Source organism: Protopterus annectens, chromosome 16.part0 (assembly GCF_019279795.1).
Source record: "Protopterus annectens isolate FY-2018-M chromosome 16.part0, PAN1.0, whole genome shotgun sequence".
Taxonomy (NCBI): domain Eukaryota; kingdom Metazoa; phylum Chordata; order Ceratodontiformes; family Protopteridae; genus Protopterus; species Protopterus annectens.
In genome coordinates, this window is record NC_056750.1 from 281,506,986 (window position 1) to 281,525,529 (window position 18,544).

The 18,544-nt window shown below is 43.0% G+C and overlaps 1 protein-coding gene across 2 annotated transcripts in view; it reads right to left on the reverse strand.

Moving 5' to 3' along the window:
• LOC122790765 (Y+L amino acid transporter 2-like) overlaps nucleotides 1–18,544 on the reverse strand; it is a 1,821,102-nt gene that overhangs the window by 472,863 nt on the left and 1,329,695 nt on the right. For both annotated transcript variants that reach the window (XM_044058377.1, XM_044058375.1), the window contains exon 6: nucleotides 8,771–8,894. In XM_044058377.1, coding sequence (XP_043914312.1) covers nucleotides 8,771–8,894 — 124 coding nt within the window. The remainder of the gene's footprint in view (nucleotides 1–8,770; nucleotides 8,895–18,544) is intronic.

An 18,544-nucleotide genomic window follows, 5' to 3' on the forward strand; every position in this document is an offset into this window, starting at 1 on the left:
CAAACCCCAAGTTCAAGACAACCTATGTAGACTTTTTCCAGAGACCTTCTACAACTATGTAAATGTCTATATAGAAGCTGCTGTACCTACTAGAAGTGAGTCTAAAACAAACTGTAAAAACAAACTACACTAGTGGAATCCTGACTTTAACATAGTATGTAGCAAAAGGGAAAAAAGTCATGGCTAAAATCAGAAAGAGCAACTCCCATAATGACGGGGCTCTCTAATTAAATCAAACAAAAAACTAAGATAATTAAGTCCAACAAGGCCAATTACAATGTCAAGGTAGCCTCACATGCTAAAGACAACACAAGGCCTTCTACAACTACGTCTGAAACCTCAAAGATAGCATACATCAGTGTGCTGAACTAGTGGTCAATGGTGCCACCTTTACTGAGCAAAGCAATACAGTAAATTTTGCTGGCTGAAAAATTCCGTTCAAACTTCAACCCCCACTTGCCCCCTTCTTCCCCACAAGAAATACAAACATCTCCAAATATTAACAGGGAGCAGGTTTTGGCAGTGCTTTCTACGACCAAAAACACAGCCTCAATAAGTCCTAAAAATATCCCTGGATGCCTCTTAAATAGTTTGAAACATGACCTACCAGGACCACTTGAGTCACTTTTCAATTTCAGCCTCAAACTTTGTACTACAAGACTGGAGGACTGTAATGGTTATCCGACTTCACAAGGGTGGATCCTCAAATGACCCTGGAAACTACAGATCTATTAGTCTGACTAGTGTAATATGCAAGACTATGGAACAAATTATCATAGAAATGATCAACAATAACATATGTAACCTTCAGACACTGGATCCAACCCTGTTTGGCTTTGTCAAGGAAAAAATATGCCTACAAAACCTTGTGGACTGCTTTGAGAAGGTCACCAAAGGAATGGATGAGGGGAAAATACTGCCTACCTGGACCTGGCTAGGGCACTCGATACAATACCGTACTCAAGGTTAGTTGACAAACTCACTGAACTAGGCATAAACCCCTACATGAATCACTAGATTGGCTGCTGTCTCACATACAAGACCCAGGAAATCAGAACTGGTGATGCCACCTCCATTAAAAGACCAGTCACCAATGGGGTACCTAAGGACTCTGTACTGGGATCTCTCCTAATTGGCATCTACTTCTCAAAGGTAAAAGGCTAATGTCAAGGGCCTTTTGGCTGTCCAGCTTTACAGATGACTGAAAAAGTACAGTTTTGTACTTACCATAAATGTAGATGTTCGAGTGTAAACACTGCTGCAGTCATCACACTTGGGTTATCCTGCCGTCAGGTGGTCCCGCAGTTGGCCAGAGTTCCAAAGTCTTGGTCCGGCGTTGGTTGCTGTCACCTCCTCCCTGACGTCAGTGCGACAGGGGTATATAAGATGCAGCCGACGCCATTTGCTTCAGTTTTTCTTGCCCCAGATGTCAGGTGCCCCCAAATAGGTAGGCAATACAAATTGCTAGTAAAAAATACAAAAGAAAAGCAAACAACCATTTTTAGTTACCAGCAAATACTCCCCATAGGTAATAAAGGGTAGATGCCCTAGGTAAGTACCAGAAAATAAGACGGGAAGGAGGGAGGGTAACCTGGACTGCAGCAGTGTTTACACTCGAACATCTACATTTATGGTAGGTACAAAACTGTACTATGTTCATCATGTTACACTGCTGCAGTCATCACACTTGGGTGGAATCCCAAAGCTGAGGTAGGGAGGCTGGATCTATAAGGCATTAGGGGTGGCTATAAGGCCCTGCAGTACAGGAGTGGCGAAGCCAGCTCTGGATTTGGAGTATAAAGGCAAATGGTAATGTTTGGTGAAGGTATGCACAGAACTCCATGTTGCTGCTTCCAAAACATCCTTGGTAGGTACTCCTCTGAGGTAGGCAGTTGAAGTGGCTATTGCCCTGGTGGAGTGAGATCTAATGCTGCTAGGTACAGGTTTCCCATGGTGGGTATAGCAGAAACGTATACAGTGGCTTTTCCCTGTGCTCCTGCAGCGTATGCTACCAATAATTGCTCAGATTTTCTGAAAGCTTTGGTTTTGTCCAAGTAGAAGCATAACTGTCTGTGAATGTCCAAAGAATGTAGTAGTCTCTCCCTTTGTTCTGTGGTTTTGGATAAAAAGTTGGCAAGTGAATAGTTTGGTTTAGAGCCACACTTGTTACCACCTTTGGCATAAACATAGGGTTAGTTCTTAAAGACACCCTGTCCTGGTGGAAGATGAGGAAAGGTTCCACTGCCATTAGTGCCTGTAATTCTGAAACTCTTCATGCTGATGCTATTGCCAGTAGCAGAGCAGTTTTCCAAGAGACGTATTTTAATTCTGCTGTGTTAGTTGGCTCAAAAGGAGGTAAAGTAAATTTTTCCAAAACAAAGTTGAGGTCCCAAGTTGGTGTGGGTGCTCTACGGGGCGGTCTTATATTTTTAGCCCCTCTGAGGTATTGTTTCAGCAAAGGATTAGAAAAAATTGGTGGATCCGTGTTGTAATGAGCAGAGATAGCTGAGGCGTGGATCTTGATGGATGAAAGAGAGAGGCCCTTGTCCAGCATCTCAGTTAAGTACTGCAGTATCTGAGGAATGTTTGGGACAAGAGGGTCAAGGCTGTGCGCTTGGTTCCAGGCACAGAATCTCTTCCATTTATCCGAGTATGCTTTCCTGGTGCTAGGCCTTCTAGCCTCCAGAATGACATCCATAACAGCTTTGGAGAGAGGCATTGCTTGATTGACTAAGGAATTTTCCATGCAGCTAGATTTAAGGTCTTTAGCTGGCTGTGAAGTATCTGATTGTGCTGTGTCAGTAACTGTGGGATTTGAGGCAAAATCCAGGGTGGTTCTTGTGCTAAGTTCTTTAAGATTGGGTACCAGTGCTGGCGTGGCCAGTCTGGTGCAATCAGGATCATTTTTGGCTCTTCCTGCCTGGCTTTTATGAGTACCTTTGGAAGGAGAGGTAAAGGAGGGAAAGGGTATACTTGTAGTTTTTTCCAGTTGAATGAGAGGGCATCCACTTTCCATGCTTGTGGATGGTAGCTCCTTGTGCAGAATTTCTGTAATTGGCAGTTCTTTGGGGAAGCAAACAGATCTATGTCCGGGTTCCACCACTTTTGTGTTATCATTCTGAATATTTGTGGGTTCAGTTCCCATTCGTGTGGGTCCATAATGTTTCTGCTTAGGTAGTCTGCCAGTGTGTTTTTCTCTCCTGGCAGGAATTGTGCTTGCAGATGAACTTGGTAGTTTAGAGCTGTGTTCCACAAGGTCATGGTTTGTCTGCAGAGGTGGTAGGAGTGTGTGCCCCCTTGCTTGTTTATGTACCACATAACTGTGGTGTTTTCTGTCTTTAGTAGTAATTGTCCTGGATGCAGTAGGTCCTTGAAAGCTATAATAGCATTTTGTACAGCTAGCATCTCTTTTTGATTGATATGGAGATGTCTTTGCTCTGTGGGCCACTCGCCCTGGATACATTTTCCTGCCATGTGTGTGCTCCAGGCGTAATCCGATGCATCTGTTGTCATTGTCTGCCTGGCTGTGGGTTGAGTGAAAGGCTGTCCCTTGTTGAGGTGACAAGCTTGTGCCCACCATCGAAACTCCTGTTGTAGGCAAGAAATTAGTGGTATAACTGTTTCCAAACTTTCACAGTGTTGAGACCATACGCTCTTTAGGTACCATTGTAGTTTCCTCATATGCAGTCTGGCATATGGAATTAGTAGTATGCAAGATGCCATGTAGCCCAAGGCCTGCAGACTTTTTCTTGCAGGTTGTTGGGTCTTTGTTGCCATTAATTGAAAATATTGAGTCAGTTGTCCTTGCTTGTCTGGCATGAGATAAGCCATCCGGGCCGTTGTGTTCAAGCTGGCACCCAGGAATATTATCTGTTGTGAGGGCACTAGTTTTGATTTCTTTTCGTTTATTGTGTACCCCAGGCAACTTAATAACTTTTTTACGTACGCCAGATGCTTTAGTAGAATGTCCTTGCTCTCTGCTTGAATCAGGCAGTCGTCCAGGTATGGATAAATTTGAATTCCTTTTTGCCTGCAAAATGCAATTACTAGTGCCAGGCACTTTGTGAAGACCCTGGGCGCAGTAGATAAGCCAAAGGGCAGTGCAGAGAATTGATAGTGCATTGAACCTGCTAGAAATCTGAGGTATCTTCTGCAGTTTTGTCTGATAGGGACATCCAGGTATGCCTCTTTGAGGTCCAAAGTCACGAGCCAAGCTTTCTTGCCCAGCATGGGAAGACGCTACTGTAGTGTCAACATCTTGAATTTCGGAACATCCAGGTAAGTGTTTAGTGTAGAAAGGTCCAGAATGGGTCTCCAGGCTTTGTCCTTTCTGGGAACCAGAAAGAGTCTTGAGTAAAATCCTTGTCCTTGTTTCTGTGGTGGTACCTTTTGAATAGCTCTCATGTCCATGAGTGCTGTAATTTGTTTTTGAGCCTCTGCCCATTGATTTGGTGGCAGATTTGGCATTCCTTTTAGCCTTGGCAGGGTGTGAAAATGGAACCTGTAACCTTGAGATACAATGTTGAGAACCCATTTGTCTTTGGTGATGCAATGCCACTTGTGATAGAAAAGTGCCAGTTTACCTTCTAAGGGGGCTGCCAAGAGGGAGCTGTTTGGCAGCTGCAGTGGAAAGTCATTGAGGCTGTTTTTTATAAGGTTGACGCCTGTCTTCCCCTTCTTTCTGGCCTGGTGTGCCCCATTGTCGAGGCCTGTAAGGGCCTTGTGTCTGACCTTTACCTCTTGGACGTCTGTATCTGCCCCTTTGAGGTCTATCTGTGACTGGAAAGGACCAATTCTCTGTTGGCCAATTTCTGCTAAAATGAGGAGGCTGAACCTGTAAGAAATCTTTCACTGTTTGCACAGATTTTGCCTTATCCTCCATCTTCTTTAATACCTCCTCTGCCTTAACTCCAAATAGCACATCCCGATGCAAAGGTGCATCCAATAATTTGACCTTAACATGATCTGGTAACGTATGTTCTTTTAACCAAGCATGCCTTCTAATGACAGAGCCTGTAACTGCTGCTCTACAGGAGGCCTCTAAGGAATCAAACCCACATTGCAAAGTATGTTTTCCCACTTGTTCAGCTGCATGCAATACATCCTGCATTTCTTTTAAGTTAGGAGGATCTGAATCTGGAAGCATCTTTTGTTTCAACTGAGACATCAAAATTTGCTGATATTTTAGCATGTGAAACTGGCAATTCAAGGCTCTCATTGCTAAAGTTGCAGACGTATATACCTTCTTTCCCCATCTGTCTAATGCTCTGGAATCTCTGTCAGAGGGAACTGTTTTTTTTTTCTGATGAGGCCTTAATCCCTTTGGGTCCCTGAGAAATAGTTTCAGGGTCAGCAACAGGGCTTTTGTACAGAAATTTGTGAGAGTCAGGGACTCTGTAATATCTATCAGGTTTAACTGGGGCTGGGGGTAAGGAGTCAGGGTTCAAACTGGATTCAGTGTACACATCATCCACAATGTCTAAAACTGGCGGGATAGCAAGGGGTCTGTGTTGAGGCAATAAAAGGAAGTCTCTCTGAGCCTTTTCTTGGATTCTGAGTAATGCTGGCCTTCCCAATGGAAATGCTCCCTCATGGTATGTAAGGTCTCCCCAAAGGAGTAATCCTCAGGTGGACAGGCTGATGGAATTGATTCCTCAGCATCAGAATCCTCATAAGGGGGTAAAGAATATCCTAGGTCCGAGGAAGAGTCTGAGGAAACAGACACCTGGTCAGAAGATTCATAGTCTGCATCCTGCCTGGGCCTTTTATCAGGAGGGGGTTGGGACCCCCTGATCAGGGTGATTAGGTCCTCGGCCATTTTTAGCATTTGTTTCTTAGGCATGGAAGCCTGTCCTGGAGAGAGTTGTGTCTGTTTCTTTGCTTTTAAGGGGGGCTTAGACTTAGCAGAGGGTTTAATAGTTAACTGGGTAGGTCTGAAAACACCCTCTGTAGCTGTGGATTGCTCAGCTACTTCGGTCCCCTCTGTAGGTTTAGGATCGGTAAGCTGAAGACCTAGTGTGTCCGAAGGCCCAGCCAGCTCCACGTGGGAGTCGGAGGTGGTCTGTGGTTCTGTGGAAGCGGTCGTCAGGGGCTGCGTAGGCGCCTCGCTGCAAACCGGAGAACCGGCGACTGGCCTAGAAGAGGCCTTGTCGTCAGTTTTGGACCTCGGATGCCTGTCCTTGTCCTTGCACTTTTTATGCATTGTGGTCGTCGGAATTTCCGATGGTATGGTGTAATTGAATTTTATACCAAAATAATGTCGGGCAAAATCAAACCGACGTTTAATAGTGCGCTTGCTAAACCTAGCACAAAACCGACAACCAGTGACGTCGTTGTCAGGGCCCGGGCATGGAATACAATAGGAGTGGAAATCCTTATGAGGTATTTGCTTCCCACAAGAAATACAGTTATTAACTTTTACTGACATTGAACCAGCTGCAAAGCAACAAAAACCCAGGAATCCCGACTCTATACTGGAACAGATGGTTTATTGATACAAAAAAGCGGTTGGCTTCAGTACACTACTGTACTCTGCAAATAGCTGCCCGATATATCCACCTCCACGGGCATAACATTTCTTCGGTGCGTCCGCGGCAGCCCGGATAGCACTGTGTCCTTGTGATGCCCTTAGTGGTGTAGGATGCACTGCACTGTAATGTGTAACTAGCTGTTGCTGTATCCTTCCCATAGACACAAGATTGAAATTTTCGTTTTTACTGTAGAGATGAAAACATCGGTGAGGTGGTAGATACTACCATACTGGTGATAATGTGAATAAGATGGACCAATTCGTTGGTGATAATGAATACAAAAGGCTTGCATTATTAAATATATGTAAAACATTCAGTGTGAAGTGAAGAATATTCAACTAACGAAGAGAGAACAGGAACCAAAAAATGTGGGCAATGCAATTTTTGTAATGATCCCCACAAAACCTTAGTGTTCCAGTATAGAGTCCAATTCCTTGTTGTTTTACTGACATTGGTCTGAGGCAAGAAAAGGTTGAATCTACGGGGTACTTAGCTTTTTTAGAAGACTTCGGTTCTGGATTCGGAATGAAAATCTCAGGAGTCGACCGACCGGCACTTGCGAACTGCTAATGCTTCGGGCACCATGCGGCAAGAAAGACTGAAGAAAATGGCGTCGGCTGCATCTTATATACCCCTGTCGCACCAACATCAGGGAGGAGGCAACAGCAACCGACGCCGGACCAAGACTTTGGAACTCTAGCCGACTGCGGGACCGCCTGACGGCAGGATAACCCAAGTGTGATGACTGCAGCACTGTAACACAATGGACATCTGGGAGCTATAAAAGATTCCCCCCCATGAAGCAAACATCTTACAAGAGGGTCTAATACAGACAAATGACTGGTGCCAAAGTCACGGTTTAAAACAATGACAAGAAATGTATTATAGTGCCTTTTGGGAAAAATGCCACCCATACCTAGAACTAGTAGTCAGGGATCTGGAACATATGTAGACAGTAATATGGCCTTTGACCAACATGTGGCCAAGGTAGTAAGAAAATCATCCTATGTCACCAAACTTATAAGAAAGGGTATGATATCCGGGACCAAGGAAGTCACAGTGTCACTTTATCTATCCCTTATCAAACATATCATTGAATATAACATCCCCTTCGGCATGTACCTAACCAGACATGTGCAAAAGTTGGCACGCCCACAAAGGTTTCTTACCAGGGGAATCCGGAGTACAAACACTTTGCCCTATATGGATCACCTTAAAGCCTTATCTCTATACTCCATCTCCTACAGGTTACTGTGAGACGATCTATGCCTAGCATACAAAGCATCTTCAGATCCAGCTCTGATGCACCTTTTACAAATCCACAAAATGAACAGCATCAGAACCACTAGATCCAAGGATTTAAATTTTGCTTGTGACATAAATAAGACATGTTGGTGAGACAAATATGTGTTTCAGAGGATCCCCATACTCTGGAACAGGTTCCCCATCCCTGTGAAGCTGGGTCTATCCCTAACCCTATTTAAGAGTAACCTTGACCAATGCATGGGAAATTAAAATTCATTCCTGGTCCAGTCCCCATGTCTCTGGTAGACAGACGGGGACAATAATACCAAAACGAACATAGTCTTCCCCTATATAACCTCTAGAAACTTCCTAACTAACATACCCCCTGCTAATAAACACCCATGACACATAGGGACACATCTGTGTTGGACTGCATGGCTAGGATGATAAAGGCCCTGGGTGGTCGTTAGCCTAGTAAACCTATGAAGAAAGTGGGTTGGAAAAGCTACAGACTATAATCTCTGAAACCTGTATAAATACCTGAAAAAAGGGAAAGCATTAGTTAGATTTCTTGGCTTTGTTGATTATTCTTGGTTTTTAGGGTTGTCTGCTCTTAATTTCTGTCCATGAGTAATTAAAACTAAACGTCCAAATACTTTGTGTTCTATCAACCTAGTAACAAAAGGTTGTTAGAATCATTGGGTTGATTGCTGAACTCTAGAGTTGAAATGTTCAAATATTTTGACACATTTGAATCCTTAAAAAGAACTTTTGGTCAAATCAAAAATACCTTATACCTGAAGATTAGACAATCTTCTTTCAAGCCAGAGATAAATATTCCCCTCATGGACACAAACCAGTACAGCTTGCATTTAATATGACTTCAGAAATGCTGATAAATCTTCTAAATAGCTAAACAAATTTGCAAACACCTGTATAATCTAAAGTAACATAAACCAAAGAAATTCATCCACTAACCAGAAGCTAATACTTACAACTGCAACAGCATCACTGTCCAGGATAGACCTGATGTCCAGTACTGTGTAATAGGCCACATTCGTTAGAATGTAAATGACGGTGACAACAGGCATGGAGATTCCAATAGCTAGTGGGAGATTCCTACATTTCAGCAAACAAAAAGAACATGCTGTTAGCGAAGCGCATACTGCAGCATGGTAATCACAAATTGATTTCTATAAAAATAAAAGGAATGGAGAGATTTGTGATCTATTGTCTTTTGATAATTTAAGGAACTACGAAAGAAAAAAAAATGACTGTTCTAAACAGGTAGTCATAAACTGCCATTATGTTTGGTTCAATAATGAAGATCATTTTTGATCTAAGTAGCACTGTATCATGCCATACCTGTTTCCTCTCTCCCATACATTATTCACTGAGTTTCTTTTTTAACTACTTGCAGAGAAGTAGTACAGAAAAGTTTGTCAATTATGAGAACAAAATGCTAAGATTGTGTAATGTATGATAATCAATGTTGACAAAAATGCTGCTGACATTACTAAAACATTCTGCAATTACTGTGTCAGATTTAATTTGATAAAATTCTGCACATTTATACTTTTAGTCGTCCAGTGCATCTACACTAGAGTTAGAAGAAATTAACATGATATAAAAGTTCAACATATGTTTTTAGGGAAATGGATCTAGCAGCTAAAAATCAAAAGTTTTAATGCTTATTTATTTAAAAGGCAGATCTGTAATGTTAAAAATACTTTAGTATTATTACTGTGATATTAGAGAAGCAACATGACAAAAATGAAAACTCTGAAACATTTCTTAACAGTTGTCTTCAAAAAGCTTGCTAGACTGAATATGAGATATCTCATTTAGATGAAAGTACCATGCTTAATTAAGAAAAACACATCATACAGTTATCATAGCTTCTGCAGTACTGATACAATTTGATGCAACACAATAAACTTTCTTTAGTTTATGTCTTAACATGTTACATATTACAGCTATGAAAGTAAAGGCCTCTGCCACCAAGTAATTAGAAGATACTTCATTTCACAGAAACACAATTAACAAAAATGTGTTACCAACTTTCCTTTATTTACCTGTTGGCTCTTCTACATATACTTTACTTATTTCATTCCCACTGATCCTAAAATACCTTCAGAAAATGTTTAGTGCACCCACACCATAAATGCGGAACAGAATAACTTAAACATGCTTTTCCTGAGCAGGTCTTACCTACTATTCAGTCGATACCACCCACTTTTATCATACACTTCTTTAGAAACAAGCCACCCACCTTACTTTCTAGATGCAGTCAGTGTACTTAAACATGATCATTCCTCTGTTTCATCAGTAACAAACACACTGTTCTTTAAGATGTCTTCGCATGGCTGCTGATGCAGCCTGTAAACAATTTTTTTGTCTTTATCTACCCAACCACCATCCTATCTACTTTCTTATAAAGACAGGTTCACAAGAAGTGCACACAGTACTCAAGATCTACAAGGTGCACAAATGGACTGTACAATCTATCTGTTGAACAGTGAGACTGTACAATCTAGCCAATGAAAAGTGAGACTGTACAGTCTATCCATTGAATAATGAAGCTGTATAATCTATCCCTTGAAAAGTGAGACTGTACAATCTACCCACAACAGTGAGATTGTACAATCTATCCATTGAACAATGAAGCTGTATAATCTATCCCTTGAAAAGTGAGACTGTACAATCTACCCACTTAACAGTGAGACTGTACAATCTATCCACTTAACAGTGAGACTGTACAAATTATCCATTGAAGAGTGAGACTGTGCAGTCTTCCCATTGATCATTGAGAATGTACTATCTATCCAATGAACAGTGACAGTCTACAATCTAGCCTTTAAACAGTGAAACTGTATAACATATCCACTGAACAGTAAGACTGTACAATCTACCCACTGAATAGTGAAACTGTACAATCGATCCACTGATCAATGAGTCTGTGCAAGCTATCCACTGATCAGTGAGGCTGTACAATCTATCCACTAAAGAGTAAAATTGTACACTACATCCACTGAACAGTGAGGTTGTACAATCTAGCCACTAAACTGTGAAACTGTACAATATATCCACTGAATTGAGCTTTTACTGGAAAGGCTCACCCAAGCTATGCTACAGTTTGCTGTGAGGGAAAGGTTAGTTTACTTTTTATTTGTTGTATTTTGTATTTCTTATTGCCTTTTTCTATTTTGTATACTGTGATTTGTTTTCTTTACACTGTGTTTTACTTGTATTCTGCTTTTAACTGCATATTAAAACTTGAAAAGAGTCCACAGGTCTGTTTCTTGTGAGTCAGAGAGAAATCTTTCCCACCCCCACCCCACCCGGTTACTGTTGTGTTCTTAAACACCACTGTCTTTCTAGTTGCCTGCCCCTTATGTTAATTTGACAATATATCTCATTTCCTCTCTGCCTTTACTGGCTGGTGTGAGTAAGCATACAATTATCATTTTTGTGAAATCACTCCCCTTCAACCATTTAAATTTATTGGCCATCCTACTGTATTCCACAGTACTAAAATACAAAAGTGACCACCCCTTTTCAAGCTATCTTACTGTTTTAAAAATAGTGACTCTCCATTAAAACTTAACTTTTTAGACAGGTAAAACTTAAGTTAATTACTTTCACATCTAATTCCTCTAGTGCACACTGCAGTGTTTAGGATAAACCATTTTTTTCATCTTACCTTTAAGCATCTATTGCAAGACCACCAGTTATTGGAGAGCCCACATTATTGGAGAGCCCACATTCTACACTAGAAAGCTTAATAACTGCTTTACAGGTAACAGCTTGGAATCTGTACTTATATTCTGATCCTGATGTGAGTAGGAGCAGAGTGCATTGATTCCTGCCTCCATCTGGTTGGAGAGTGAGTGTCTATGCTTAACCTACCTGGTTGGTCTGGTTGCTATTCAAGGCATCTACCAGAAAAAGGCTACAAGCCTGCAGACCCTTGTATCATCTGGGACAAGACTGTGGATCACCAAACAGGCCGTGGCCTGTTCTCTTCTTGGGATTAGTGCTAGCATTTTGCTTCTGGTGAGAGAAGAACCAAAGGAGTATTGTATCCCAACAGAGTGAAGCTGTGCTGAGACCAGCATTAGTAGTAGCCAGGCAGTAGCCATTCATGCGACTCACCTCTTTTCATCATTCCTGACAAGGTAATTCTTTATTTTTCAGCAAGTACTGCTTAATTTTTAACATCAGGATATCTGCCTAAATACGTCATCCTTAAATTTTCAGGGACTATGTATTAGTTTCCCCTCAAGTGTGTGGCAGTGCTCTGTATAGACTCAGACACCCTGAGTGACATTTTTTTCTGTAAAAGGAATATATAAAGAAACAGCTGCAGTGCTAAGTAATAATGAACATCCCCCCTGGCATGTCTAAAGGTCAGTTCCCTGTGCTTTCTCCTATTAACCTGGTAAACTTGGGCATTCTGAAGCAGTGTAGCAACTGCCTCATGTACACAGACAACCCTCTCCTCTTACCTCCCAACACTCAGACTTGTGACAGATGCACTTATTTATCCAAATTGGAAGGGATGCACTCTCAAGCCAAGACTGGAATAGCTGGTCAAGAGGAGAAGGTCAACACCTGCACCACACACCACATACAACACATAGCCCTCAAGGACACCCACCATCACAGCTCTCACGTAAAAACACAAACCACACATCACCTTCATGGAGGCTCTCAATAGAAATCTACCCAAACAACAGAGACTTCCAAGGCAGAAACGCACTCAAACACCACAACACAGCACAAACCACAAGATACATAGCTCACCTACACAATGTGCCCCTCAATCTAAGCTCCTAAGGCAAAACAGCTTGCTCAGTACACTAATCATAGGTGACACGATAGTGAGGCACACTGATGTCCCACTCACTAGGCTGAATAAGGAGAAGGTAACAGTCAGCTGTCTATCAGGTGCCAGAATCCAACACATAACACACGCACTCAGGTCACTCCACAACAAATGCAAGTATGACTTTGTCACTGTCCATGTGGGTGTGAATGACCTGAGACACACCTCCCTGGACTACAATTAAAAAGACATGGAAGAGCTCTCTGATTACGTGGCCCAGGCAGGTATGACCCTAGCCCTGAGCAGCATCCTACCGTCACCCAGAATGATACCACAGTACAAGCAAAAAATGACTGACTTCAACAATTGGCTAAGTTTCTGGCGTCATTCTAAGGAGATCCAGTATCTGTCTGCTTGGGATGACATGACTGACAGATGTCGATGCTTTGCCAGAGATGGCCTGCATGTGTCACCCCTGGGCTTCCGGATACTGGTAAAGGCTCTTGCCACCTCTATAGTGCCTTTTTTAGGCAATGTTTCAAAGACCAAATTACCACCATAACAGCTATAAATAAATGCAATTTGAGGGTCATGCTGTTCAATGCTAGAAGTCTAAATCTAAAAGAAGCACTTGCTCAAAGCACTCCTCAAAATGGAGAACATCGGCATTTGTGCTGTAACGGAGACCTGGTTTAAAGCAGAAGAAAGCACCCCTTCGCTACCAGGCTATAACTCATTCCACACCTTTCGGCCCCAGACCATGGACCGAAGCTCCAAAGGCGGTGGTAATCTCCATATTCATAAAGGATATACACACTTCTAGACTAGCAGCTCAGCATAACGCATCCAAGACTCTTCAGGTACAACTAACATTGGGTAAGACTGCAATTCAGGTTGTAGCCTGCTATAGGTCCCCAACCATGTCCCAAGACTTTCACTCCATGTTCCTAAGCACCCTGGAAACTATTACCATTCAACCCAACATTCTCATACTAGGTGACTTCAACTACTCCTCCAACAACTGGGAAAACTACTCATGCACCAATACCCTGGCCCAACACTTCCTGTAATTCATCAATTGCAATGCCCTGCACCAGCTCATTCTTACGTCCACTAGAGGAAGCAACATCCTTGACCTGGTTATTACTAACATGGGCAATGGTTGCTCTACACCAATAGTCAATTCCTCCCTGGTTAGATCTGACCAGAAACTAATCACCATGGAAATCCACATCTCACCCACACTCCCCGCAAAGGTAACCACCATGAAACACTTCTCCAAAGCTGACTTTGGGCTCCTAAAAACAGAGGTGGCTAACTTCACCACACCCATGTCAATGGAGAATAGATGCTTGACTGCCGAATCATACATCAGTGCACTGTACAAACACATACATAAATGCATGGAACTAGTCATACCTAACAGAACCAAGGCGCTCTACTCCAAAAAAAGAAGCCAATCTGGTGGTACCCTGCCATTAAAAAACTCTACAACAGAAGGAAGAAACTGTTGCAGAAAAATGTGAAGTCCCAAGACTAGAAAAACTCCCTTATTAGCCTCCACAAAAAATTGAGATCCCTCATCAAAACCTCCAATGCCAGCTAGGAAGGCAAAATTGCAGCAGACACTAAAAACAACTACAAAGACTTCTATAGTTATTTTAGTTATATCAAGAATCTCCACGGCAATACCCAGGTTTGCTTTGAGTTACTGCACAATGGGACCTCCTATACTGACCCAACAGATATTGCCAACATACTGGCCGACAGATTCAGTGCCAACTTTACCCCCCCCAAAGGACCAATCACAATACCAGAGGAATGCCAGGCACCCAGCATTACTGCAGAACAGGTTAAAGCTGCATTGTCCAAGGCCAAGAATACAGCTTCCATGGGACCTGAGAATATCCCTGGATGTGTTCTACATGAACTACAAGGTGAACTGGCACCACATCTGTGTGCCCTGTTCAATCACAGCCTCACCTCAGGATTTGTCCCTACCAAATGGTGCACTGCTACAGTCTTCCCTCTCCATAAAGGGGGAGCGACTACAGACCTTAGACCGAAACACTAAAGGCAGAGGCGTGTCCATATTCATTAAGGATATCCACACCTCCAGGCTAGTTGCACAGCATAATGCATCCGAGATTATCCAAGTGCAACTAACTCTGGGCAAGACCGCAATCCAAATTGTAGCTTGCTAAAGACCTCCCACCATACCGCAGGATTCTCACTCCTCATTTCTTGATACACTGGAAAATTTTAGAGTACAACCTAACACCCTAATAATGTGCGATTTCAACTACCCCACCATTAACTATGAAAACTACTCATGTATCAACTATTTTGCTCAACATTTTCTGGAATTCATAAATTCCAACGACTTGGATCAACTTATCCACACTCTCACCAGAGGCTGCAATATCCTAGACCTGGTCATTACTAACATGGGCAACCGGTGTTCCACACCAGAGGTCAATTCCTCATTAGTCAGATCTGACCACAAACTAATCACCCTAAACATCCACATCCCGCCACCACATCCCCATTAGGGAAACCACCGTAAAAAATTTCTCCAAAGCCAACTTCACGTTTCTTAAGACAGAAGTGACAAACTTCACGACACCTATGCAAATGGACAATAGCAGTTTGACTGCTGAACCCTACACAAATGCACTTTATAAGCACCTACACAAGTGCATGGATCGTGCAATCCCTAACAGAACCAAGATGCTATCCTTCAAAAAAAGGAAGTCAATCTGGTGGTCCTCTGCCATAAACAAACTCTACAACAGAAGAAAGAAACTGTTGCAAAAAAGAGTAAAATCCCTTGATTGGAGGAACTCCCTGGTCAGCCTCAGTAAAAAGCTGAGATCCCCTCATAAAATCCTCCAAAGCTAGTTACGAAAACAAAATCGCCACTGATTCTAAAGACAACCACAAAGCATTCTAGAGCTATGTCAAGAATCTCAATGGCAACACACAGATCTGCTCTGAGTTACAGCACAATGGCGCTAAATATACAGAACCAACTGATATTGACAACATCCTGGCAGATAGGTTCAGTGCTAACTTTACCCCCCTCTCACCCCCTAATGGCCCATCTCAATACCAGAAGAATACAAAGTTCCTGTAATCACGGCTGCACAGGTAAAAAACACATTCTCCAAAGCCAAGAACACAGCATCCATGGGACCTGACAACATCTCAGGTTGCGTTCAACATGAACTACAGAACGAACTGGCACCCCACCTAAGTACCATGTTCAATCATAGCCTCACCTCAGGCTTTGTGCCCATTGAATGGTGCACAGCGACGGTTATCCCACTCCAAAAAGGGGGAATCACCACGGACCCCGGGAACTACCACCCCATTAGCCTGACGAGCCTAGTCTGCAAAGCTATGGAACTTATCATCATGGAACTTATAAACAATGACACTGGTAATCTCCAAACTCTGGACCCCACCCAGTTCGGGTTTGTAAAAGGCAGACCATGCCTCCTAAACCTGACAGATGTCTTTGAAGCGGTCACCAAAGCCGTAGATGAGGGTAAGGTGGTTCACACTGCCTATCTAGATCTTGCCAAGGCTTTTGACACCATCCCCCACTCTGGAATTATAGATAAACTCACTAAACTAGATAAAAATCCCTATGTCACAAGATGGGTTGCCAACTGACACACTGACAGAACCCACACTGTGAAAGTAGCAGACTCCAAATCCGACTTCAGACCAGTGACAAGTAGAGTACCACAGGGTTCAGTCCTGGGCCCTCTCTTGTTTGGTATCTACTTCTCAGAAGTACAGGCTAACACAGAAGGTCTTTGGCTAATGAAGTTCGCAGATGACTGCAAACTAAGAGCCATAATCGAAACTCCTAACAATGTGGACATCCTACAAAAGGGCCTCACTGAGACAGATGCCTGGTGTCAAATCCATGGCCTCAAGCTCAATGCCAAAAAGTGCATTGTCATCCCCTTTGGTAAAAACTCTGTACCCATGAACTACCACATAGGCAGTAGTCTACTTAACACCGAAAGTGTGATAAGAGACCTTGGGACACAGGTGGACAGTAGTCTTTCCTTTGATAATCACATCGCCACAGCAGTCAGGAAATCCTTCTAAGTGGCACAACTCATCACAAAAGGTTTCTCATCCAGGAAAAAAGAGGTCATTGTACCCCTCTACTCGTCACTCATTAGACCCATTATAGAGTACAATGCCCATTTTGGTATGTACCTCACAAGAAATCTACAACAACTAGAAAGGCCACAGAAATATCTCACAAAGAGGATTACTGGCCTCAAACAGATGCCCTATGCAGACTCTCTCAAAAAACTCCAGCTTTACTCCATCGCATATCGCCTACTCAGAGGTGATATCTGCCTAACATAAAAAGCTATGTCAAACCCAGGGCTGTTGGACATGCTCCACTTAAAGAAATCCCAATCCCTCCGAGCTAAACGGTCTAGGGACCTCAACCTTGCCACCACAATAAACAGAACATGCTGGAGGGATAGATTCCTGTCCCAGAGACTTCCGATACTCTGGAACAAACTACCTATCTATATCAAACAAAGCTCCTCATTAGCACTCTTCAAAAAAGATCTTGATGATTGGATAGGAGACAGGAAATTAACCCCAGGGATCACTTCTGTGGCTCTGCTCAACAGGGGCACAGGAAAATAATTTTCTTGGGTGACGAAAGCCAGGGTACCTTTTTGGCTAGGCTTATATAGGCCCTAGGGCGAATAGCCTAGTACCTACCTACGAATTAGCCTAATGAGTTTGATATGTAAGGCTATGGAGCGCATCATCATAGACCTAATTAACAAGGATATAGGGAATTTCCAAACTCTAGATCCCACTCAGTTTGATTTTGTGAAAGGCAGATCATGCCTGCTCAACCTGATTGACTTCTTTGAGTCAGTCAGCAGAGCTGTGGATGAGGGCAAGGCAGTTCATACAGCCTGCCTCGATCTGGCCAAGGCCTCTGATACCATTCCCCACTCAGGAGTTATTGATAAACTCACCAAACTAGGCATCAACCCCTATATCACTAGGTGGGTTGCAAACTGGCTCACAGACAGAACCCACAGTGTGAAAGTAGCAGACTCCAAGTCAGACTGCCGACCAGTCACGAGTGGAGTCCCACAGGGATCGGTCCTGGGTCCTCTCCTGTTTGGCATCTACTTCTCAGAAGTCCAGGCCAACACGGAGGGACTCTGGCTGACCAAGTTCGCAGATGACTGCAAGATGGGAGCCATTATTAACTCCACGAGTGATGTATACATCCTATAGAAAGGCCTCACTGAGACCAATGACTGGTGTTGAAACCATGGCCTTAAACTAAATGCCAAAAAATGCATCATCATCCCCTATGGGAAAAACTCAGTTCCCACTAATTACCACATCGATGGGAGACCACTAAACACTTGAAAGCGTTATTACAGATCTGAGGACACAGGCTGACAGCAACCTCTCCTCCGACCACCAAATTGCCACTATGGTCAGAAAGTCCTTCTATGTGGCACATCTCATTACCAAGGGTTTTGCATTCACAAAGACTCTACTCTTCCCTCATTAGGCCAGTCATCAAGTATAATGCCCCATTTGGCATGTACCTCACTAGACACATGCAACAGCTGGAAAGGCCACAAAAGTACCTCACGAAGAGGATCCTAGGCCTTAAACACATGTCCTACATGGACAGACTCAAAAAACTCCAGCTAATCTCTCTCTCATACCGTCTACTAAGAAGCGATGTCTGCTTGACTTACAAAGCCATGTCTGACCCAGCTCTGTTAGAAATGCTACCTGTAAAGAAATCCCAATCCCTCTTCACCATATGCTCCAGAGACCGCAACCTCATTACCACAATCAACAATAAATGCTGGAGGGACAGGTTCATAATCCAGAGAATGCCCATGCTCTGGAATAG